Source organism: Echiichthys vipera (assembly GCF_963691815.1).
Source record: "Echiichthys vipera genome assembly, chromosome: 7".
NCBI lineage: Eukaryota > Metazoa > Chordata > Actinopteri > Perciformes > Trachinidae > Echiichthys > Echiichthys vipera.
In genome coordinates this window covers 24396498-24421963 of record NC_139832.1, presented here as the reverse complement: position 1 = coordinate 24421963, position 25466 = coordinate 24396498, and the positions used below count along the sequence as shown (strand labels likewise).

The 25466-nt window shown below is 40.7% G+C and overlaps 1 protein-coding gene across 1 annotated transcript in view; it reads left to right on the top strand.

Annotated features, from left to right (window-relative positions):
• Nucleotides 1–24835, top strand: part of plcg2 (phospholipase C, gamma 2) — a 30778-nt gene extending 5943 nt beyond the window's left edge. The window contains exons 2-33 of the mRNA XM_083917400.1: nt 1433–1624; nt 2203–2352; nt 3737–3830; nt 3984–4031; nt 4264–4348; nt 4612–4692; nt 4792–4835; nt 4964–5036; nt 7177–7278; nt 8211–8329; nt 10376–10461; nt 10677–10794; nt 11024–11192; nt 11300–11395; nt 12115–12201; nt 12935–13104; nt 13329–13529; nt 15426–15548; nt 15623–15803; nt 16669–16737; nt 16852–16961; nt 17212–17308; nt 17405–17477; nt 18203–18375; nt 18645–18747; nt 20748–20951; nt 21962–22101; nt 22368–22476; nt 22560–22727; nt 23521–23609; nt 23731–23897; nt 24001–24835. Coding sequence (XP_083773526.1) covers nt 1441–1624; nt 2203–2352; nt 3737–3830; nt 3984–4031; nt 4264–4348; nt 4612–4692; nt 4792–4835; nt 4964–5036; nt 7177–7278; nt 8211–8329; nt 10376–10461; nt 10677–10794; nt 11024–11192; nt 11300–11395; nt 12115–12201; nt 12935–13104; nt 13329–13529; nt 15426–15548; nt 15623–15803; nt 16669–16737; nt 16852–16961; nt 17212–17308; nt 17405–17477; nt 18203–18375; nt 18645–18747; nt 20748–20951; nt 21962–22101; nt 22368–22476; nt 22560–22727; nt 23521–23609; nt 23731–23897; nt 24001–24043 — 3756 coding nt within the window. The 5' untranslated portion in view covers nt 1433–1440 and the 3' untranslated portion in view covers nt 24044–24835. The remainder of the gene's footprint in view (nt 1–1432; nt 1625–2202; nt 2353–3736; nt 3831–3983; nt 4032–4263; nt 4349–4611; nt 4693–4791; nt 4836–4963; nt 5037–7176; nt 7279–8210; nt 8330–10375; nt 10462–10676; nt 10795–11023; nt 11193–11299; nt 11396–12114; nt 12202–12934; nt 13105–13328; nt 13530–15425; nt 15549–15622; nt 15804–16668; nt 16738–16851; nt 16962–17211; nt 17309–17404; nt 17478–18202; nt 18376–18644; nt 18748–20747; nt 20952–21961; nt 22102–22367; nt 22477–22559; nt 22728–23520; nt 23610–23730; nt 23898–24000) is intronic.
• Nucleotides 24836–25466: the final 631 nt, after the last annotated feature.

Here is a 25466-nt window from a genome sequence, read left to right as displayed (position 1 = left end):
CAGCTGCAGAATATTGTTGGGTTTTGGATCATTAGTGTCTTTAAACAAGGAATTAGCATCTGGGAACTTTTGGTGGTAATTTTTCACCATTTTTTGAGATTTTATAGACCGAATAAGAAATGAAAAAGAAGTTTTCCACCAGGTCAAAGTGAGATTAGAGTTCATTAAGTTGTTGAAATACCCGCTGCACTACTGTCTGTGAACATAGTTCTTGTGGTGTCTTCGTCTTGATGTTTTCATCCATATTCTCAGTTCGTTTTCCGGCAGAACATATAAACGTTTCACAGCCCTCTGAAAAATGGATTCTGAGTTAGCTGTCTAGAAAGGAAACATCATGCGCTATTTCTGCAGTTTTGTCCCTCTGTTTAGCTGGAATGCAATTTCTTTAGTTTCACTGGCATTTACCGTAAAATAAGAGACAACTTTTATATATTGTTTAGTGACAAATGTTTACACCGCGATGTAAGAAAACAAATGTGAAAGAAATCTTCTATTCAGCTTCCAAAGGAAAGATCACTACTTAGGCTTCAGAAGAAATCAGGTGGAGAAAGGCAGGCACACACACACACACACACACACACACACACACACACACACACACACACACACACACACACACACACACACACACACACACACAAGTAGGGTCTGCAGAGTTTCATACAGAAAGGCAGTCACTTCATCAGCATACACAAAGACAGCGTCAAGATAAACTAATATTATTTTCTACTACACTGGTTTATATGTGTAAATAAATAAGTCTAATGTTAAGAATTACATTGCTATACAAAACAAATGCGCGACCACATGTGTAAGGTTAGGGGTGTAGTGCTATTGGAAAAAATATATAATTCACTGAGCTGCGCATAGGCTCTTTTTAAGTTGTAATGTTTTCTTACATGTCGACATTGTCAATGAAGGAGTTGGGGTCAAGAATCAGTCAACACACCTTAAATGTCAACGTCTTTGACCATTTCATTAGTTTTTATTGGATGTTTTGCATGACATACGCTTTAGTGATGACTGGATCTTCAAGTGTTTAAAAAGTTGTATGAATTCCAACCACATTATGCAAACTGTGATAATTCTATATCTATTGAAGCCGGTCAACTTTCAGCTCATCAACAGGCTGCACAGATGAAACAATGGCAAAGCAAATTCGCTGTGTGTTGGGATGCGTTCAGTGACTTTTTCTGTACCAGCACTCGGTGCAGGATGTTATTTTCTTCATAAAGAAAAACACATCGTATTTAATTTGCCAAGGACTTTTTCTTCTCTTAGCTGTAGTATTGAAATTTAGAACTGAGTTATCTTGACAACCTTAACCCCTTTGAAGCCGTCTAAAAGATCTTAAATCTTCCTCGATGCTTTCACTATCCTCGAGACCACTCCATAGTGTAAGCACCTCTGTGTCTCTCCTGTCCTGTCTCAGCTGCAGAGATGGCTTCTAGGGGGCAGCAGGGAGAGATGACGGAGTACAAGAAGATTCTCATCAAACGGGACATGGAGATGGGCGTGGTCATGACGGTGTTTCGTCAGAAGGTAGAGCGGCTCACCGTGCAGGTCATCATGGAGACCCGGCAGGTGGCGTGGACACGCACTGCAGACAAAACTGATGGTGCCTGTGAGTATATTGATAATGAAAAATCATCATAATCTTCATGATTTACCTCTTTTTCTAAGTCTTTGTTGTATTTTTTCAAAATAGTCTTAAAGAAGACATTGACCACAGGGAAATAATGATCACTGTGCTAGGTTTCTTAGCACTGGATAGCTGCCGTACTGCCATACTTTGGGCGGCAGTCGGCATGCAGTGTCTTTCATTTGTGATGAATAGCTCATTCCATCATGACAACAGTCATTTTGTCAAGAGATTTGTGATGTAGCAGTAAAGATACTGTCTGTAGATATTTAGGGCGTGTTTTTTTAACGCATAGACTTCCCAGCATCACATTGTGTCGAGGTGTGAGAATAACCATGCCCTAAAGCACACTATACTACACCACTATACTGGTGACAGTAAGAGCTGAAAATGTGTGAAACTGAAAAAGAACCATGTTAAATCTATTATACTGTTTACGACTTTTGTTTTGTGATCCAGACCAGAGAAAAAATGGCGATGCACAATCGTCAAATCTCTTTCAAAAAGAGATTTCTTTCAAAAACCAAACAAACACCTGAAATGTGTGTGCTGTGTTTCAGTGGACCTGTATGAGATCAGAGAGGTCCGTCCAGGCAGGAACTCTAAGGACTTTGAGCGCTTCAAAGATGGCAAGGACAAACACGATGAAAAAACCTGCTTCACAATCTTCTATGGCTCACAGTTTGTCCTCAACACACTAAGTCTGGGAGGTGAGCTCTTTATTTATGTGGGTTTTTTTAGCCCTTCTTATTATTTTTCATCAAAAGTGGATTTCTGCAGTAGCCTGGGAACTGGATGAATCTGCAAGATCCGGTTTTATTTGCTCTGGCAGATGCGTCTGATCCTCCTCCATCACGCAGATTTCCTGGTGGGGCCAATCACAACTATTTATCTTGTACGACGGCTGACGAGAGCATTAACCTAGCTTGATAATGAGGAGGGCTGTTAAGGCAAATTTAAAAAACAACCAAGATGGCTGCAGCAGATGTGGAACTTTCTGTTGAATACTTTCTGGCAAATGGCAATAACAGCAACACTCATTCACAGATATAGATGCTCCACCATCACAGCTGTAGTCCGTTTACATTTGTTCGTCACTCAGCACTGCGGCACATGTTTCCTTGCTCTGATTGGTTGTAAGTCTATCCAATTGCGTCCAGAGGCATTTTGGTCTACAGCCGTTGATAACGCCCCTTGACAATTGAAAATGTACTGCAAGGTTCCAAACTAACTTGTAACTTGTATCAATAACAGTAGTAGCATTGTTAACATCATACTGATACCCATTTCTATTTAAATAGCTATGCTGGCTGTGTCAAAAATTCAAAAATACATCTACCAACAACTCTGAAGCTGACAGACATTTACACATTTTATCTTGTGTGTTTTTCCATACATAAACAATATGTTGTTATAGGGACAATTACGAGTGTATCACTCCACCAGCACTTCTATGAAGCATCTGTTGCCATCGCACATGTTGCCAGATTCAGTCAAGTTTTGGATTTAGTCTTGCATGATGGAATAAAATCTGGCAACCCAACTGTGAGGATGTTGCATACCAAGAAATAGTTCCAGCATATCACTGCCCCTGGAACGACAAATTGTTTTTTTCTAATTTCTATTGTGTTAATGGCCCAACGGACCCAACTTAACATGTTTATTGTGTGTGTATCAGTTCAATAAAGTGTTCGCTTTATTCTGAATAGAGCGGGCTAGCCTCTAGTCCTCATGCTAAGCTAGGCTAACCAATTCCTATCTCCAACTCTGTTATTAAGCATTTTCAGCCAAATGTTGAACTATCGTCTTTAAAGATATAACATAAAACGTCAAATATGTCACGTGCAGCAGGAGAGAGTTGTGTGTCTGTCACGCTATACAACTTTATGAAACACTGCAGAACACAGAGCAAACCAATAAATATGTTAAGTTTGGTCCGTCGGGCCATTATCAGAGGCTACCTCAATGTGGAGAGGCAGGAAGCCCCGGAGCACCAAAGTCTGTGTGGACGCCACATGTGTGCCGGCTGCAGCAGTTTCCATCCATCACACCCATCTCATGGGTGTAAAACTTTCTGTTTTGCTCATTTTCCAGCTGATTCTGTCGAGGAGGCACAGAAATGGCTGACAGGACTAGAACTGCTGAGGCAAGAGACACTGGAGGCTCCGACTCCTGTTCTTATAGAGAGGTATTTACACACACACACACACACACACACACACAGACACACAGACAAACACACACACACACACACACACACACACACACACACACACACATACACACACAGAGTTATTAGTGACACCGACTCATTGATCCCTCTTTGTTCCTTTCTCACCAGTTGGCTGAGGAAGCAGATGTATTCTGTCAATCAGACCAAAACAAACAGGTACTGTATATGTATTATATATGATTTGCAGTCATACTATCCCTTTACATAAATGTTAAAATCAATATTGTGTCGTATGACTGGTGTGATATGGCTTGATTAATGTTTTTTAAACCAATCAAAATTTAATATGTAAGAAAACTGGTAGGAACTTGCTGCATTACATGGCTGCCATATAGTGACATATTGAATGTGTTAAAGATCCTTTTTTCTGTCTGTGTCCCCCTTCCAGCATCTCCTTGAAGGAGCTGAAGGCTCTGCTAGCTTTGCTCAACTACAAGGCCCCCAGCTCTCGTACTCTCAAAGACAAATTCCTGGTAGTCAGTCTTCTTCTCTTCAGGCCATGTCCTCGTCATTGTTGTGTGAAATGAACATGACTACATGATTACACATACCTGTATATACTAGAAAGCTGACATAGACAACCAGAGGACTATTAATATATTCTACACTGAAACAGCATCATTTCTATCATATCAGAGATTGTGGATGACTGATCAGACCTGATTAGGAAATGAATATTCCAACTCTCCGTAGGTGCTCTTGTCGTCTCACTGCTTTTTTTGTTCTGCTTTCACAGGAAGTGGGAGCAAAGAAAGAACGCTTGGACTTTGAGCAGTTTCATAAATTGTACAACATTATAATGTTTGAACAGAATGAGGTGAGCCTGAATTGATCACCCTGGAGCAAATATGCACTGTGTGTATGATTGTACATATGTTTTTCCAGCATTTTCATTCATATTATATTTTAAACTCAGATCCTTGATGAGTTCAAAAAGGAATCATGTGCTTTTATTCTGGGGTGAGCGCCTGTTTTACTCATCTTTGCTCAACATCTTAACTCTGATGTAAATTGAAGGCAGCTTTTAAAGACAGTTTGTAGTTTGTCCACATGGTTTGACTGAGTGTTTGCTCTTCTTCATGACACAGTAACACAGATAAACCAGATGCCTCAGCCGTTCTGCTCCACGACTTCCAACGATTCCTAATCTACCAGCAGAAGGTAACATGAGCTCATGATCAGTACACCAGCACAAGGAGCTGATGTTCTAACTTTCTGTCTTTTCTCACTTTCCTTTCCCGGTAATGTGTATTGTAACAAATAAGAGATACAATTATTTATTATTTTGTCATTAATTTAAGGCAATGTAAATGTAAAGATATAGTGGAGTAATGACATCCTGAGTAGAGAATGAAGTCACTCTCCCTCTGTGTGTGTTGTAATCTGAGTTTCTTTGTTGTTTGTTGTGATAGACAGTCTAACCAAGCGTGCATGTGGCCGGGGAAAAAAATGTTAATTCACGTATTTGGGTGAGAGCTGTGTGGAGGCAATCCCAGCCAACTTCTTTTCAGTATTTTGAGTAGAGCATCTATAATCTACAGTATGTTATCTATGTATATTTTTTTATCCATAAGTAACTTCTAAATCTAAAAAAATATTATCACTTTCCCCAAATCCCAAGAGAAACAACTTAAATCTCAAACTTAAAACGTCTTTGCAATATTCTTAATATTAAGTAATTAAAAGTTTGAGGCAGGCGTGAACATTTTTGTAAACTGAGAATGCTTTCAAAAATGGAAGTGTCAATAGATTATTTTCATCCATTATCAAAATGCAGCTGCTGAACAGAAGAGAAATGTAAAACAAATTAATATTTGCCATTTGCCTTCAAAACTGCATCAGTTCTTCTCGGTAAACTTGCACACAGTTTTTGAAAGATCTCGGCTCGTAGGTTGTTCCAAACATCTTGGGGAACTAACTACAGATCTTGTGTGGATGTAGGCTTCCTGAAATCCTTCTGTCTCTTCATGTAATCCCAGGCAGACTGGATGATGTTGAGATCAGGGCTCTGTGGGGGCCAAACCATCACTTCATCAGGACTTCTTGTTCTTCTTTACGCTGAAGATAGTTCTTAATGACAGTGGCTGTATGTTCGAGGTTGTTGTCCTGCTGCAGAATACATTTGGGGCCAATCACATGCCTCCCTGATGATACTGCTTGTTGGATAAGTTTCTGCCTGTGTTTCTCAGCATTGAGGACACCATAAATCCTGACCAAATCTCCAACTCCATTTGCAGAAATGCAGCCCCAAACTTGCATGAACCTCCACCGTGCTTCAATGTTTCCTGAAGACACTCATTATTATACATTTTTCTTCACCCCAGTTCCTATGTTTTGTGCATAGTTGATTCACTTGGCCTTGTTTCCACGTCAGAGGTTTGGCTTTTTGACCACAACTCTTCCATGAACAGCACTTCTGTCTAGACTCCTCGGGACAGTAGATGAGCGCACCTGGGTCCCACTGGTTTCTGCCAGTTCTGAGCTGATGGCATTGCTGGGCATCTTCACATTTTGAAGGGAACTAAGCTTGATGTGTCTTTCATCTGCTGCACTAAGTTTCCTTGGCTGACCACTGCAACTACGATCCTCAACGTTTCCCATTTCTTTGTTCTTCTTCAAAAGAGCTTGAGCAGCTCATCTTGAAACAGTCTGCTTTGAAATCTGTGTTTGAAGAGACTTTGCTGATGCAGTATAACTACCTTGTGTCTTGTTGCTGTGCTCAGTCTTGCCATAGTGTATGATCTGTGACATGAAACTACCTTCCACAATCTCACTTTGGTAGCCTACAACTTTTGAACAGTACTGTATGTTCTCGTAGAAAAGGTTTCTGTCATCATCATCATCAGCATCATCGCAGCAAAGAAAACTGACCTGTCATGATTTCAGAGAACGGACATAATTTAATTTATAGCCTAAATTTGCCAGTTTGAATGAATCAGAACCACCTTTATTGGCCCAGTACACATGCTAGGAATTTAACTCTCAATGTACACAACAGCTAGGAACACCGACAACAATACTAGACAAATAAAGGCAGGGCTACTATGTACAGTAAGTATGTAAAAAAATAAACATCAGATAAATATATGGGAAGAGCCCCAGTCACTAATGAATGAATGTCATCGTTCCTCTGCCCAGGAGCTGCTGATGAAATTTAGCTATCTACCTGTTCAAGGCACTAACCAATAATTCAGAGGAATTGACGTTATTACGTATATACATTTATTTAATAGTTCCACAGACGTGCATTCATTCTAACATTGGCTTTAATATCTTTTTTCCGTGACCCTTCATCTCTCAGGAAGCCTGGGCCAGCGACCTGAACCAAGTCAGAGAACTGATGACCACCTTCATCGACGACACCATGAGAAAAACCAATGATCCCGAGTTCACCGTCAGCGAGGTATTCTGCTCTGTGCCTGCAAGTGCTGTGTGTAACAGTCAGAGGCAGAAAATGCAAAGATGTAACAGGACTGTAATAGAGGTCACTGTGTGTACAGAGTGTTTTTTATCAGCATACCTGCGGTTTGGCTTAAAGTCATTTTGGCAATTTGCAATGCTTATTAAGCCTTTTCACACATGAACCTTTGGACAGTGTCAGGAGAATCAGCTGTGCAGAGCTGCTCTTTCACCCATGCAGCAAACAACAGGAGATTCTCTGTGTCAGACGCTTTCTCACTTACTGGAAATATTCAATTTGGTTTGCTGCAGTTTTCACCGCGTTGACGAAAAGTTTCTGATTGGGTCATAAACAAAAGAGTCTCTTGCTGTTCCTTGAATTTGTCTGATGACTTTGGAGACAGAATCTTGTAGCCTTTCTAGTCTTTTTCGTTGCCACTTTTGTGTAAATCACACTGCCTCTTCCCCCTCGGAGGTTTGATTTCTTCCGGTTTTCTATGAGAATTGCTTGCTGTGAATACACCGCACAATGAGCAGCTGCATTCACACATGGCGAAGGTTCTGGTGGGCAGGAAATCTATCTGAATGTGAGAGGGGCCAGACGCATCTGCCAGATCAAATAAAACATGAGTTCTGAAGATTTGTCTGGTTCCCAAGCTGTCATTTCGAGCCTCTGCATTTTATGTATCACTGAACTGAATTTGGCAATAAATGGCAGGTGAAATACATATTTGTAAGAATGCAGTTAAATGACCTAGACAAGAATTATGTGTTAGGACTAGGATGATAATTATGACAGTTTGACTTGAAAAATTGTGCCAAAAGCTTTGTTGTTGTTGTTGTGGTTGTTGTTGTTATTTGAAGTTTAATTACTAAAATGGATCACACAAATAATAAGGGACTGTGGTTAAATCTGAAGCATTTCTCCTACTCTAGTTCCTCAGTTTCCTCTTTTCCAAGGAGAACTCTGTGTGGGATGAGAAGTTCTCAGAGATTAGGAACCTGGACATGAACAACCCCCTGTGCCATTACTGGATCAGCTCCTCACACAACACGTCCGTATGACACCACACACACACACACACACGCACACACACACACAATAATAATAATAAAACTATACATTATTTAGCTAAAATGCTCCAAGGCTACGCAGTCATCTTGATGTGTTATCTGAACAGCACACCACAACAACTACATGTGGAGCCCCATACCAACAAAAACATTTAGTGATAGGAATTCATGAGATACTGATCACTCATTTACAGGGAAAACAAATAGGTAAAATGTTCAAACATGCCCTGTTATACATGTCAACAAATACTAATAACCCCTGATCTGTGTTGTTCTTTGCACCACTGATGTCAGAAAAACATTACAACTCCACATTCCAATTTTAAAATTTTCAGCTGGAACCGGTTCTTGATTCCTGAGTAAAAGCTTTATATGTTGACAAACGATTAAAGCAATTCTTACCTTTCTGGCATGTCTCACAGCGAGTCCCTCAAAAGTCCCACTTCCCCCTGACTGACCTCTGATGCTCCCCTGACACATGTGTTGAGAGAAATGCTGCGTTCGTGTGCAATGGGAACTTCAGACCTTCAACTAGGCAAAGTGCACTGGAACTCCTGTCAAAGTGAAACCTCCTACTAGCGAATTCAGGGGAGATCGACCTACCCCAAATTCGCTAGTAGAAGGTTCACTTTGACAGGCATCTTCAGACTTCAGCCCATGGCACTCAAACGCTACCCCATTGTATTTTACCCGCAGATCAGTCTGGTAACCTGCGGCAGAGAAAGTTTGGAGAAGTTTGCCCAAGCGATTTGGCCTGTCTATCACCAGCATAGGTGGTGATAGACAAATGATTTATCCAATCAGCAACCAGTATTTCCTCCTCTTCCTAAAACATCTCCAACCGAGAGTTCCCAGATGGATATGCAGAGCAAATGCAAATCATGCGAATCAATCCATCTGGCGGAGTCAGGTTACTCAAACGCAGCATTAGTGGCACAAGTGAAACAGAGCGCTGGATGACAGGCAGGAAGCTCCGTAAATCATTTGATTTGGACGGAATAAAATGATTGGTCAGACTTTTATCAGACTTCTGATTTCTGACTTTTATCAGAAATCACATCAGAAAAAGTGAGGATTGAATTTGATGAGTTTCAACACCTGGTGGATTTCTTGTACATTTTAGTGTGCCATACGCTTATTAGGAGCATTTTAAGATTACAAAAGAAAAGTGTCAAAATGCCAGAAGGGTAAGACTTGCTTTAAAACAGTGGTTAAAAAACATGATGTACTGATAAATTAACTTTCTTTTCTAAAATCCCCTTCGCTGGTGTTTATTCTCCTCCAGCAGATATACTGTAGCCGTTTGGGTCACTGATTGTGCCAGTAAGATATCTTTTATTACTTAAAATACCTGTAAACCAATCAGAGCTTTGTCGGCGGGATGAAGAACGCCTTTATTAAAAGGACACAACATTAATTTTACATAGAAAGGCCAGTTTCCTCATCAGCAGGAGTAAACAGTTCTAAAGAACAAAGAAAACAGACAAATTTATTACAAAAAGTCTACCTTAACAAATTTATGCAATGAAGTTTTAAAAAATGACTATTTAACACACAGGAAGGGTCTATTAAAATATGATACAAGTTGCATTATGGGTAATATACTATAGGATTTCCTTATTTGGAGCTCGACCTATTCTAGGAACTGAAAGTCAGGATGACTTCTTCTTTTCTGTCACCTGTGAGTCACTTTATGGAACACAACAGTAAATCGCTGAAGTGCTCCTTTAATCAACATTTCTACCTTCAGGATAGATGTAGATTAGAAAGTTGGATCCTGCAAGGAGTATTTTTCTGACCTGGCGACCCAAACATTGTTCTAATTAATTTATAAAGCAGAAGTCAGTTTTGTATGAATAAAGCCACAAGTTAAATTATAAACCTTTTATTAGAAAGTGCTACCAGCTACCCTGCTGCTTCACCAACAGGACCAAAACGTACCGTCATAGTAGAGGTAACAATACATGACCATGGTTTTAGTTCTTGTGAATCATATAATAGTCCCCTGTTTGTGTGTTCTTCAACAGCTACCTGACAGGTGATCAGCTTCGTAGTGAGTCATCCACAGAGGCCTACGTGCGCTGTCTGCGTCTGGGATGCCGCTGTGTTGAATGTCAGTATAAACCAGCCCCAGTGTGCTACACTTTAAGGGCAGATGTGTTTTAGTTCACGTTTTGGAGTTACATCAGCAGCGTTGGTCTCATTTTAGATCATTTTACAGCACAAATCAAAAAAGATTAGTGGGGGTTAAATAATAATAAATAATACATTATCTTAAATCTGTAACACCTCTTTATTTGTGGCTTGTTTGGTACTGAATCTGTGCAGTGGACTGCTGGGAAGGACCCGGGGAGCCCATCATCTACCATGGCTGGACCAGGACCACCAAGATCAAGTTTGAAGATGTGGTCAAAGCCATTAACGACCACGCTTTTGTCACATCAGAGTAAGAATCATAAAAAAAAATGCTGTTTACACACACACACACACACACACACACACACACAACTAAATATTGTCAAAGTCAAATTCGCTTAGTCCACTGAATCATGTTTTTAGCTGATTTTTACATTAATCAATTACAATGAATCCACATCTATCCATTGACATTGTCATCTCATAGCCACACATTGTGTCAAACACGTCGTCTTGATAACCGTGCTTCTCTCTCTCAGGTTCCCAGTGATCCTGTCCATAGAGGAGCATTGTCCTCTAGAGCAGCAGCGTCAGATGGCCCGTATCTTCAAAGAAGTGCTTGGAGACAAACTGCTGACTGAGCCTGTGGAGCAGATGGCTGAGCAGCTACCTTCACCTACGCAGCTGAAGGGCAAGATCATACTCAAGGTTGTGTGTGTGTGTGTGTGTGTGTGGGTGTGTTATATAACAACTCCAAAATTATTTATTTTATCATCATTACTTATGGCTGTGCTTCGTCTTATGTCCTTGTGCAGCACAAGAAGCTCAGTGTGGAGGGAGGAGGAATCAGTAGAGACTTCAGGAAGGGGCAGAAACAGGGAGATCTGGAGATCTGGGACCCTGTGGATCAGGTACTGTCAGAGGGGTCAAATGGGTATAGCAAGGCAGCTGAGACGCCTAACATAGGGACGATCTTTGCTGACCTGTTCAACATCTCACATCTGGGGCCTGTCTGTTTTTGATCAAGCTGGTTATCAACTAACTTAGTCAACTCCTGTTTGGCTCCGAGTATGTTCACATCAAAGTGGTGACGATGTAGTGTTCATCAGGATCAGGCGGTATACATTTTTTTTGCACTGAAAACAGTCTGGCTGTTAAAGCTGCAGTCGGCAAGTCTGGCAGATCGAGTTGAATTTGAATGTTTACAACTCTCACGCCCCTCCCCCTGTACCACTGAGCTCTTCCGCTCTCTCCCATCAAGTTCTAGTCAGTGCACGTGCACCATATTCCTTTTGAACGCGCTGTGTCTTCTCTCATCAATAAACGGCATTGTCTACACGCTACATGGAGGTAGGCTGGCTAACTTTCTCATAGATAGCAACTGCTAAATTCTAGTCGCATTGTATTTTTTTCCACTGTAGTAGCAGAAGTGGATCCAGTGTTATACCTTTGTATCACATGTTCATTTGTAATGTGAAACTATGAGCGTATTCTTCTTATGAATGTGTGTATCATTGCTAGGATTTCCTCGTTGATACAGAGAACTTATTTATATTTCAACTCAAATTTCAGGTGAGCAGCTTGTTTGCATATGAAGTTAAACATGTAAATTTCCATTTCTCCTTTTCAGCGGTGGAACAAGCACTACTGTGTGATCTCTGATGACAAGCTGTACTATGCAGAGGAGTATGAGGAGGAGGAAGAAGATCCCAAGAAGGTAAAAGACAGTCATCTGCATTGCTTTTAATTTAGAATCAACACAGTGGTAAAATTAGGGCTAGTTAAACTTAGTTTAGGCTTAGGTTTAGTTAATCAGGAGTCAGTCAGAGCTGTCAATCATGATGTTTTACCTCGTTTTTATAGCATCAAAAAATTACACCTGAATATGCATCAGCTTGATAAGAACTACATAAAATGACAGAAACCATCCCTGGGGAAAAAAAACAAACAATTTGACTTGTAGTTTTACTTTTTAGTTTGGCCCGTGTCCCATCTGTTAAAGTTGTAATCCATAAGATTTGAAATACGTTGTGTCTAGCGACCTCTTTGGCGGTAAAATGTAATTGCACATGAGCTTGTTCTTTCAGAGCCCTACATCCTGTCACGCAGCATCACTAACATGGTGGCTTATTTACATCTAGCAAGGGAATGTTGCCACAGACACAGATTGTAATACTCAAAGGCAAGTAGAAGTGCTTTCATTAGTGGGTCATATGATCAGTCACCATTGTTTTAACCCACTGTTTAATAGACAGTAACTTAAAAGACAATTAAATAGATGAAAATCTTACAGAGTACAACTTTAACATTTGCAGGTTTATGACCTATACTGCAGCCAGCCACCAGGGGGTGATCGATATGTTTTGGCTTCATTTTTTGGGAACCGTCAAGCCGTCCAACTTTATATACAGTCTGCGGTTAAAAGCCTTTTTTTGTCTTGTCTTTCTCAGTACCAGGATATGCACTGTTCACAGTCATGGTTTCACGGTCGCATGAAGGAAGGCAGGCTGATGGCCGAGCGACTCATCCAGGATTACTGTGCAGAGACTGGGGGACGAGATGGCACCTTCTTGGTTCGACAGAGTGACACCTATGTCACAGACTTCACCCTCTCTTTCTGGTATTACATCCCATTTCTTGATCTCATGGCCAGTCCAACCAAAAACTTGGGTACTGTAGTTTTTTGTGTCCCGTTGTAGGGGCCACCTCTCCCAAAGGTCTGATGTAGAGATTCCATATTTTAAAATCTATTTGCTTTTATTGCTTTTAGGTTATATAAATGGTTTAATATCTTTTAATCCATTGTGTGTATCTGTAAGCACGTGTCTTGTGCATGTATTTCAGGCGCGGTGGGAGGGTCCAGCACTGCCGTATTCGCTCTGGCTCAGAGGGGACATATACTTACTACTACCTGACGCCAAACCTGCACTTTCCCTGTGTGTACTCCCTGATCCAGCACTACAGAGAAAACCCGCTGCGCTGCCAAGACTTTGAACTGCGCCTCACTGACGCTGTACCACAGCCCAACCCACATCTACAAGAGGGGTTTGTCATACAACATAAATCTGATATATCACAGGGCACTGGGTATAAATGCTCAAAAACATTATACAATGCAAGTTAGCGATTAAATATGATACCTTGATATCATATGCCGGAGGCAGGCGTGGCCGCAGTATGTTTTCAGGTTGTCCGGGCATATGTCTGTCCCATTCCTATGAACACAATATCTCAGGAAGGCCTTGAGGGAATACAATGATGAAGTGCTGACATTTAACATCAAAAAGGTCAAAGGTCATAATGTTTCTGTCTATTATTCAACTTCACAGATACTGAACTGGTGACAATGACCCTGAAACTGTGCTGATTGTTTAGATTTTCTCTGTTGCCGGGTTGAAGATGCCAAAAAAGACATAAAAAAATACACTTAATACCATTCATTAAATTCCTTCAAAGTCTTCACTACAGTACATATACAATATGTGTGTGTATTATGCATGGACTGTATAAAAAATGGTCATAGCCTCTCTGTCGATGCCTGGTCTCTCAGCTTGATCCAATCGTACTCGCCTACGGGAGCCACCATCTTGTATGACTTTGACTCCGCCTCATTTCCTCTTACCAAAAAAGGGCATTAATGTGACGTTGAGGGGAGGGAGATACTTCCATCTGGCTGACGTTTACCTACGGGAAGAAGTGAGGGTCAGAGGCTAGCTGTCACTCCAATAAAATAAAAACTAGCCTGGTACAAACAAATTCACCACCCTTAGTGTTATCATGGAGATATGACCTAAACGTACAGACTATAGTGTTTTTTAGGTACCGGGCCTTAAATAAAACGGCCTGTTTAACATGGGGGTTAATGAGAAACTGAATATGGTACTTCCGTACTGAATCAAACAGGAAGTCGCTTGGTATTATATCAGTCTGGACTGTTTGGATGTAAATGAATTGTAATTGTAGTTGTAAACTGCATTTATTGCACTAAGGGAAAAAAAACTTTTTTTTCGCTGTTAAACCCACAGCCAAATAAAATTTATATTTATAATTATAAATATGTGATTCGATCAGTTAGTCTCTTTGTATCCAGCACTGAGATATTGTAGGCTGGAGATGTGCTAAAGTTTAGTGTAGCATACCAACATGTCTTTCAACATCTTTAAACCGGTTTTACTTAGATGTATCATGTTCACTAATAATGTTGTCACATACATCTGCAAATTCATCTGTAATTTTGGTCATGATAGAGTTATTACAATGGAAACGACTTTAAGAAGCTGTTGTCAAGAAATACCTTACCTTTTAACGAGCTAAGTAAGTAACATAATGGCACTTGATCTTGTTTATTTTCTGTTAATCAGAATACATCACATGAAAATAGTACAGTTACAGAGAGGTCCTGATTACACCTGTGGCCCTGCTGCTGTTCCACCAGCTTCTGTATCTGAATCTCTCACTGAGCATTTCTTCCACCCGTTTCTCTCAAAACAATAAAACATAGTCTTGGGAATCACCATGTGTGTTCTAAGATAAATGATGATAAACTACAGTACCAATATATAACTTGAAACATCAGTCATTTGACCAAAGTTTGACATGACAATTAATGTGTTGGCACAACAAAAATAAGTACAGCTCCGATGAAACGGTGCCAGCACAGCACCACTACTTCTCTGTTTTTTCTAATGTAATTTAAAACGTATTTGTTGTGTTCTCTGCTGTCTATAAACATCTATACCATTTAGTCATCTCTGACCTAAGCAGGCCTCGACCCTGCTCTCATACAGCCACAGAAGCACAGTAACTATTTCCCCTCTCTCAGTTAGATTTGAATATGCTTTACTGGCATAAAAGAAAAAACTGGCAGAAATACGGCAGACATATGGCTGTATTTTTTTTCCATTGTGTAAATATCCTTGTGTGTGTGTGTGTGTTGTGCAGGTGGTTCTACAGTAACCTGAGCAGAGGTCAGGCAGAGGATTACCTGCTGAGGATTCCTAGAGACGGAGCTTTCCTCATCCGACAGAGGGAAGGAGAACTAGACTCCTTTGCCATCACATTTAGGTGCAACGCAACTTAAGACTTCATTTCTCTTTGCCGGATTTTGAGCGTGTGTATTAATCATCTCTCTCTTTCAGAGGTGATGGTAAAGTGAAACACTGTCGGATCCAGAAGGAAGGCAACATGTACCTGCTGGGCACCACAACAGAGTTCGAGAGCCTCGTGGAGCTGGTCAACTACTTCAGGAAGAAGCCACTGTATCGCAAGATCAAGTTACGTTACCCGGTCACCCCAAAGCTGGTGGATCAGTTTAGCACAGTGAGTTTGAGACATAGTAGAACAAATTAAATCTATATATTGTAATGCTAAAGGTAATGCCTCAGTATTTATTCATTTAGAGAAGAGACAAAGCTGTGGTGAATGAGAACACCTTTGATGTGATGGCTCTTCCTTTAAGTGTAATGTTATCTTACTATTATCTTTATAGAATCATCTTATGTTTTTTTTATAACACTGATTATGATGTTGACATGCTAATGTTTATCATAAACCAAACTGTGGGAAATTTTTTTTGGCCTGATGGAAAAGTGGGGGATTATCAAAGTTATTAAACTTCATCATGAACCAAACATCATGGAGACATTTCAGTCTTAATCAAAAATATCAACCTGCTGATGCTCAAACAGAGTTAGGGGATCACCAAAATCTTGAGGATTTGTGATCTTGGAACCATGAATGTCTGTGTGAATGGTTGTGCCAATCAGTTTAAGATAATTCACCTGACCTGCTGGTGGAGCTACATGAAGAGTCAGGGGATTACTAACGTCATTAAGACTCATCCTCTGGGGACCAAGAATGTCTGTATAAAGTTTTATGGCAAATAGTTATTGAGATGTTTGAATCTGAATGACTGGTAGTGTCATCCATAGGACCTCACTGATAGTGTGGCTAATAACTGATATACGTATATCTATATATTTACATAACAACAACATATGCCTTCCAATGTCTTCAAAGTGTTGTATTTACATGTTGTATCTCTAGAAAATGAATCAGCAATGCATCCTAAAGTCACCTTTTTTTTCACTCAGGCTATTATCAGTTCAATATACTTTATGTTTCCAAACCCAATAACATGGTATCTTCTCTGGCTGGTATCTAACAGTGTTTTGTTCTCACACAGGAGAAAGACTGTGCCTCTCTGTATGAGATGAAGACGTACGTGGAACCCAATGAGATTGAGCCCTCACTGGTGTGTACACACCACTATACTCTTTCAGCTTTGGTCTGTCTGTTGTCTTGTGTGGTTTCCTTTGATAAAGACATTCATAGTTGCGTGTGTTTGACACGTGTGTTTCTCCTTTAGCCAGCAAGTACAGTTAGAGCTGTATACAACTACCAGGCTGAAAGGCCAGATGAGCTCACCTTCCGTAAAGGAGATTTGATACACAATGTATCAAAGGAAAGCAATGGATGGTGAGTCTGCACAAACACCAGAGCAGCAACAGGCTGTGTCAGTGAGCGGTTATGGGTCTTTGCCATATCTTAGGAGTTAGTCACTTTATTTCCCTGCATAATGCATGTTCATCATTCTGCAATTTCCCAATAAAGTGTTGCTATTCTATTCTATTCTATTATATTATATCCGTATGTACTATCATGGTCAGCCGCAAACACACAAGAACAAAAATGACTGTTCACATTGTCCTCATTCTACTCACTACAGGTGGAAAGGTGACTATGGTGGCAAGTTGCAACAGTTCTTCCCATCTAACTATGTAGAGGAAGTGTCCAACAACACCATGCCTGAGACCAAAGGAGAGGTGAAGGTTAGAGTTTAGGTCACAGTTCAATTGGAGGTCAGTCAACATAGTGATTGACTGAAAATATCTGTGTGTTTGTGATGTGTATTTAAACAGGACATGGAAGACAACCCACTAGGTGAACTGTGTAAGGGTGTTGTGGACATCTCCAAGTGCAACATCCAAAACTGTGAGTTATTTAAGCGTCTGATGCATGCTTTACCTTCACATGACTACATTGACATTGGTTTTCCTAGTAATTAAACAACTAAACAAACTAATTAGCATGGCAAACAGCAATTATAATACTGCAGCTATGTGTCAATTAAACCAAAGTAATAGATAGATCTGACCATTTTATTTTACGCATGCCTTGTAAGTTTTAATCCAGTATTCATGACCCTTTAAAATAAGAAGCACAAATATCTTCCTTTCTGCCTTTTGCCGGCACATTGCTTCATTTCCTTCAGCACACTACTACCTCAAACAGTAGAATAGTGTGAAACCAGTGGTAGGAGTGTCATCCCTGTGCTTGTGCATGTTCTTGTGAGTTTCCCTTTTTGATTGCATTTTGTGTGCATGCACCTGTAACCTAGTCACAAGTTGAACCAGTGGTAGAGAGTTGATCCCCAAATTGTAGTTCCTTGATAGAAAGTTAGGGGTTATCCAATTACTGTGAATGATCTCTTTGTAGTCATTTTAGGCTATGGCCACATTAAAGTATTAGGTCTTTGCATTTGGAGCTGTAATCACAAATGTGAATTCCTATGGTGTAATCTGTAAAATACCAACTGCATTCCAAATTTAGAATGGGATTTGAATTTGCATTGTCTATATAAAAATGTATATACGGGAGTTGTGCATCCCTGTTCACCCTCCCTCAATGTGTCTCTTATCCTCCCTCCTTGTTTCCAGTGAAGAATGGTAAAAACGGGAAGCCCAACGTGTTGACCCTGCAGGACATGGAGCAGGACAGTCTGCAGTTTGACCTGGCAGCAGGCTCTCTGGAGGAGCTGTTTGAATGGTACCAAGTGGCCTGGGACATAACTCAGAGAGAGATGAGCAAGCAGTATAAGCGGGAACAAGAGGTTAGTATTTCACGGTAGATGATAATTATGTAGAGGGGACCTGTAAACCATATTGTAACGCAAGACTTTATGAAGTCTGGTATTCATGAAAACTTTCTATGTCGATCAGCTCATATTGAGGTTCAGCATGTTGGCAGTCCACGCAGACTAAGCAGTATATGATTGAAACAGACTAGATACTGTACTATAACCACAATGGGCTGTTTTACTGGTGGTCTGTCAGCATCACTGTGCAAACAGGAAGTTGCTGTTTTTCTGCCCAATATCAGATCAAACAGCAGGAGGAAGTGGAGAAGAAGGCAGAGGTTGCCATGGAGATGTCGGACCTGGTGGTCTACTGTCAGCCACGCAGCAAGGAGAAGGACCGCTTTGGTAAATGCATGTGCAGTAGATGCACTTACTGAACACAAAGAGCCGTGAACACAAGCAATGATGACGATGATGTGACAAACTTTTCCACAGCTTCACAGGGGATATATGCTCTAATGCAAACAGTCTATACAACAGTGCATGACATGATTTTAAAATATGATGTGGTCTACTCAGCGTAGTGTTATGCCTTAGTAAAATGGATGATATATTATTTAATTTGCTAAGTTTTAGATTATAAAACAATTCAAAACTTCATTTATCTATCTATCTCTCATTGTAACCTCTAAGATAACCTTCCTAAAATAATATTATACATATACAGTATGTGCATTAGAGTTAGTAACATTAGAATTGGCTGAATTATGTCTGAATATCTAACAATTGAGCAGCGTTGTAATGGAAACACTCTAAATTGAAGCTAATATTGTGACACTTATTATTAGGTTTTCTATATTTAGTTTCTATAGACAAAAACTTTTGGAAAGATTCGCACCTTACAATCTGTGTAATTAGCATTTGTCTTAACACTTTATCTGAGTTTATTTTGTTCACATAATGAAAGCAGTATAATTTAGATCTGAAAAACATTTGTAACAGTAGGAGTCATTAAAGCTATGACGTGGAGGAGATCGGAGGACAAAAAAGACGAAAGTCTCAGCCAGTGACCTCATTTTAGATCAATCATCAGTATGGCTTTAAAGGAAGAATAGTCTTACAGAAAATGTCTTTGAAATTTGGTAGGAGACATTTTTCCATTTAAGATGAGTTAAATACAACAAGACAGGATAGATACATTCAAAATTAATTCTGTTGTGGTACTGGTTAATTGTGCTATATGCTGTGCCCTGTCAACGCTACATTTTTTATGATTAAATTCAGTCAAACTTGTTCTGACAAATAAATACAAATTTTAAAAAGCACTCATGATTTTTGTAAATTGAATATATTATTACTCTGTTGTCAAAATGGCATTACGTTTGGTGAAGAGGACTTGTGTAGAAGTCGAAACTCAAAGTTTAGGACTTGGGACTTGACCCCTGTCAGTCTTGACTTGGGACTTGAGAGCAAAGACTTGAGACTTAGTTGTGATTTGCAAAAGAATGACTTGGTCCCACTGCTGCTGCTCTTATACCACAAAGTTCTTCAGCAAACAGGAAGTGACCAAAGGGAAAGCTCTAAAGACTAGACAGCTTCCTGTGACACCAATCTAAATTTGGAAATGCACTGAATTTTACAGTACCTCCATCCATACCACAACAGTCTTCATCAAGTGACTCTGTTGCTCTAGTATGGTTCTTAGATATGTAGTGGTTATTTGTGCACCTTTCTATATAGCATTAGTAAAATCTAAATGGATCTGAACCTACCAAGAAAAATGAGGAAACAATCTAAATGTTTGCTTTTTGGAAGACAGATCATCTATCTTGCCCTGCAGTGGCTTTGCCCAGGAGAGCTTGAATGATCTGAGGAATCATTGCCTATTTTAAATGTGTTCCTCAAAAACGTTTGGCTTTCCAGAATAATTGTGAATTTAGATTATATTAGTAGCTGTTAATGACACACACACAACGCAAGTTAGTGAATGCACTGTTCGCTGTCTTTATCTCTCTTCACTGTGACTTTAAGAAGGTGCGTTCACGCATTGAGATTTGACCTGTAGTCACATAAATTAGTCATTTTAGTTTGTTTTGGAGTCACACACTAACATAGAGCCACTATTTTCAACCCCTCTGGCATGAGAAACTGAATTACCTGTTCAAGAAAGAACATGGTTTCAATATTAAGTTGTGTGTTAATGTAAGAGTGCAGGCAAGTATAGAGGGTCCTCCGGGCAGTCTCCCAATAAATTGTGTTTTGTTAGGTTTTGAAACTTAGAAGGTTTAACAAAGTTTTTTTTATCTGCATCCACAAACTTAACACAGTCCTCAGAAGCAAGCAATATTCATGAAGTGTCCATGTTAACCTGTTTCTCTCAAATGCTCTTTTCTTTCTCTGTACAGACAGCTACAACTACAAAGAGATTCGCTCCTTCGTGGAGAACAAGATGCCAGGAAAGAGCCACACCAAGGACTTCCTGCAGTACAACCGCAAGGCTCTGAGTCGTATCTACCCAAAAGGCCAGCGTGTGGAGTCCTCCAACTACGACCCTTACCCGCTGTGGGCCATTGGCTGTCACATGGTGGCTCTCAACTACCAGACAGCAGGTACAGTAGTTTGGCTGGACTGAGCTTGTGGAGAGGACAACTGTAGAGGAAAATGTTGGGGTCCATACTATACTTAGTATCTTGTACTCTTGTTAGGAGATTGGTCACACTAGCCCCATATGTAACCTTGTACTCTCTGTGACTCGATAAGACATCAGCGCAAAAATTGCACCCGTAACCAGTGACGATGGCACTTCCAGTTAGAGCTGCAGACCCTGATTTTCTACATTTTAAATTATTTTCATTATGACTAAACTGTTGAGCCCTTCTTTGCTCTCCAGTTCTGGTATAATTGATGCTATTAAAGCATCTACGCTAACCTCTTCAGGAGCTGCCCTTGTTGTTTTGAAAGAAAAGTTACCTTTCCATGTCGTTATCACCCCATGCTCCCCCCTCAACTGCCAGTAGCTCCTCGCAGGCTCACTGGACAAGTTACTTTGGCGCAGAAGAAGAAATAAATAGAACGCGCTGTCCTACATGCTAGAAGATTTTCTGCGCTGTGTGTGTGTGTGTGTGTGCGTTTGCGTGTGCGTGTGTGTGTGTGCGTGTGTGTGTGTGCGCGCGTGTTAGTGCGCGTGTGTGTGCGCGTGTGTGTGCGCGTGTGTGTGTGACAAACAGCTGAAATGGCAGGAACCATCATAACAAAAATGCAACAACTGTGGACTGAGGAGTGAATGAGTGAATTCAATCTCTTACATTGTCTTTGTCCTCACTGTCGACAAGCTCTTACACATGAGGACTACATTTTGTGTCACACAGATCGATAGAGAAGAGGGACAACTAGTGGACAGATGAGGAATGGCAGGGTCTAGAAAAGGGGAGAAAGGCGCAGAGCAGACAGCACTTGCTGGTGATTTATATGGATCGATGTAATCAGCTGTAGCTTCAGCTGTCCTTAAAATAGTGTCTCACTTCTGTTTTTACATTTATTTCAATACTGGCTTCCTAAAGGCAATGACGATTAGGTAGTGCAAAGGTTCATATAATGTGTACTTTATGTGTCCACCCAGATAAATACACCCAGTTGAACAGTGCCCTCTTCAGTCTGAATGGACATACAGGTTACGTGCTGCAGCCAGAGTTCATGCGCTTGGATAACTACGACCCTCACCAGGAGAAGAAGAAGGTCAAGTACAACATCGCAGTTAGGGTACGTCTGAACTCTGTACACAAAAAAACACATATTTAATAATAACTAGCTAACACACACACCGCCCTGAGGTCACTTTAGAATATGTTCAAGTTCAGGACCAAATATAATATTGTGAGTCAACCTGTGTCATCATGTTAGAGGTGCATGATGCAGACTGCCTGATCTTTATTTTGTAATGAAGGAAGTGGATGAATAGCAGCATACTGACATTTTGCTTGTTGGTCTGGAGATAACTTCATAACCGCAGTTGTGTCTGTCTGCAGGTGATTGCTGCCAGACACCTTCCTAAGCCCGGCCGCAGCATTGCAAGTCCTTTCGTGGAGATTGAGCTGTGTGGGCACACAGAAGAGAAGTTCAAAACCATCGTCTATCGTAAGGAAAGGGACGGGGGGTGGGACTGAAGTGAGACATTATTTGAGATCGTCTAAACAATGCTGTCGTTCTGTCGGCTGCAGGCGATAACGGTCTGAACCCTGTGTGGAAATCCCCGGCCGACTGTGTAGTCTTCAGCGTGTACGAGCCTGAACTCACCTACCTGCGCTTTGTGGTCAACGAGGAGGACATGTTCTCAGACCCCAACTTCCTGGCTCAGGCCACATTTCCTGTCAAAGGCATCCGCTCAGGTGAGAACACAGACGCACAGCACAGAGGGCCAGAGCTGTTGAACGGCTGCACACGAAGCTCATTATAAAGCAAAAATATTATTTGACCCATTATGTGTTCCCTAGTAGCAGGATTTCTGTACACTTTACTTACTTTCTTACTTTTGAGAATCCGTATACAGTGTTCACTAACAAAACCACACCACTGTGTAGTATTAAAGCCGTTTTATCTGGAATAATCAGAGGATGATCTTATGGCTTCATCATCTCTCTGAGTTCAAGTTCAGGTCCCTCTCGTCGTACGGTGATGGTGCGAGCTGCTCAGCCTCCGGCAGATCCAGCAAATCGCCACAGCGTTGTTTGGTGGTGCGAGTGTCACTTAAGTGGCCCTTTTCTGTGAGGTCCTGTTGTGTTCTTCAACCCCCTAACATAGACTTTATATTTCACAATTATTGTTTTTCGTCAGATAGTCGTTATGATCTTGACATGTACGACCGCGCTTGAAGGCAGCTTCATTTTACTGGAGAAAGAGCAAAAGAAAAGAGCCGGAGGGACTGAGCAACTGTGCTGGAGCTTGTTCGGGAAAAGAAACAAATTGAACTGAACCTTAGTTAAAATAACTTCATTCTGATGATTTAATTGAATAAATAAATTCTCCTGGGAAATGTGAACAACTGCATATCATGTAGTATCTCCTTCAGCTATTTTCCAAAGAAAACAATAGTGTTTTGAAATAACTTGATATATCTTTCCTTGGTTTCACTACAGTTAGAAAATTCATCTGTGGAACCGTGTGTGTGTTTTGTTTCAACAGGTTACCGCTCTGTACCTCTGAAGAACGGCTACAATGAAAACTTAGAGTTAGCCTCTCTGCTGGTCTACATCAATGTGCAACAAGCAGAGGTGAGCAAACACACACACACACACGCACACACACACCACATCAATGCTGATGCACATCTGCAGTTTGAGGTCAGGGTGGAGATATTTCTGTGAATGCGATCACATTACTGCAGTCTTTCAGAAAGCAGAGGAGGAGCTGTACTCGTCTTCCAGCCAGCTGAGGAAGAAGCAGGCGGATGTCAACAGCGAACCCTTTCTGTACGACACACACACCAACATTCAGCGCTCTGCCCCCCCTGGCCAACACAACCCCCTTGTGAGAGAGGGCAGCAAAAGCGAGAACCACAGGTTAGCCTTGAACTCACCTGGTGTGGGGGATAATTAGTAGGTTAAATGAAATGAGATGTAATAAGTGCCAAATTATTTCTGCTGTACTTTCATTGTGCCCCAGGACAAAAGAAAAGAAGATAAACAACAGTAAGTTCTACTCGTGAAGACTCACAGAGCCCACATCTCGTCTGCCTGTGGTGGGGACACGCCGACTACACACCTAACATCACCTCTATCTGCAGTGCTAGTGCTTACTGAAGGAATCGTGATCCGTGCAGACAAGAGTTTTCCAGTTGTGACATGTTAGAATTTTTAATTTTCGCACCAAAAATAGTTTTCTATTTATTTAAAAAAAAAACACTGGGTTTTCAATATTTTCTCAAACATGGAAATATTGGAACATGTTTATGTACTTCTCGGGGGATGGTGGGTTCTTGCCCTAAAAGCCCCCTGGGAAATGAAGGAAACAAAAACACCTTGACGTAAAGTAGAACTGTGTGAGGCAGGTTGAGAGAAGGGGCGGTGAGATGTGAAGTCGTAACATTCCCTCTGACGGGTCCCGACACACAGGCCAGCGTAGTGCTCAACAATTCTGCGTTCAGTCTGTATTCAAACTGCATCATGTTAGAGGTGGACGACACTGATACTTAGATGATATTTATTTTCAATTGAAGAGGAGATTCAGCGGACTGTTGTTCTGTCGGGGGAGCTTATGCAGTGTGGCATATGAGCCGTACGACATGGAAAAGCTGTTTTTGCTGTGTAGTTTCACCAGTGTGACATTATTTCCTCTGCGTGCTAATGTGTTGTATCTTGAAAGTGAAGTCAGATTAATGAAAAGTAGTGCATTGAGAACATTTCATGTATTTAATTGGAAGCAAGATGATGTATATAGCTTTGCTATAATTCCACTGGGGCCTTGAATTGAGTGAATAAAGTATGCTTGGTTAACTATCTCCTCGGTCTCTGTTTCTTTCTCATTTTGTATTAACTTTAATATTGAGCATGTATTCACGCTGTTAACATTAAGATGTGATAGTTTAGCAGCCTGTCCAAAATGTTGGCAATAGAGGCAAGATGCCATTATAATATTTTCTGGCATTTCACTCTATTTTCAGCTGTACTCAGCGTCTGTGTGGTGAAACTTTAAACCACTTTTGTGCACCTGCCCTGCAAAGAAAACACAAGGGGAGCGAGTCTCCTTTTGGAATAAATCCAAACCCAGTGATGAAACACTGAGGATCCGTATTTCCATATCTCTGTCAAGTAAGCTGACAGTGTAAATAATACATTACAGTAACTGCACACTGGTTGTTCTTCTGTATATTACAAGATGAATTTACATAAATTGACATGTTTTTTATGTCCATGATGAATATACCTGAGACATCTGGACTTGTCAGGGCAAAACATTAGGTGGGATTAATATCACTGATTATATGAGTTTTTAATTTACAGGAGGAAACAGCGCCTAATGAACCAATAGACAGGCAGGTGTAAATTAATAAAATTGTCCTTTATATCGTAAGTAAATTAAGATGACCGACACTTCCTCTGCGGATAAGTCATGGTGATGTAAGCAACACA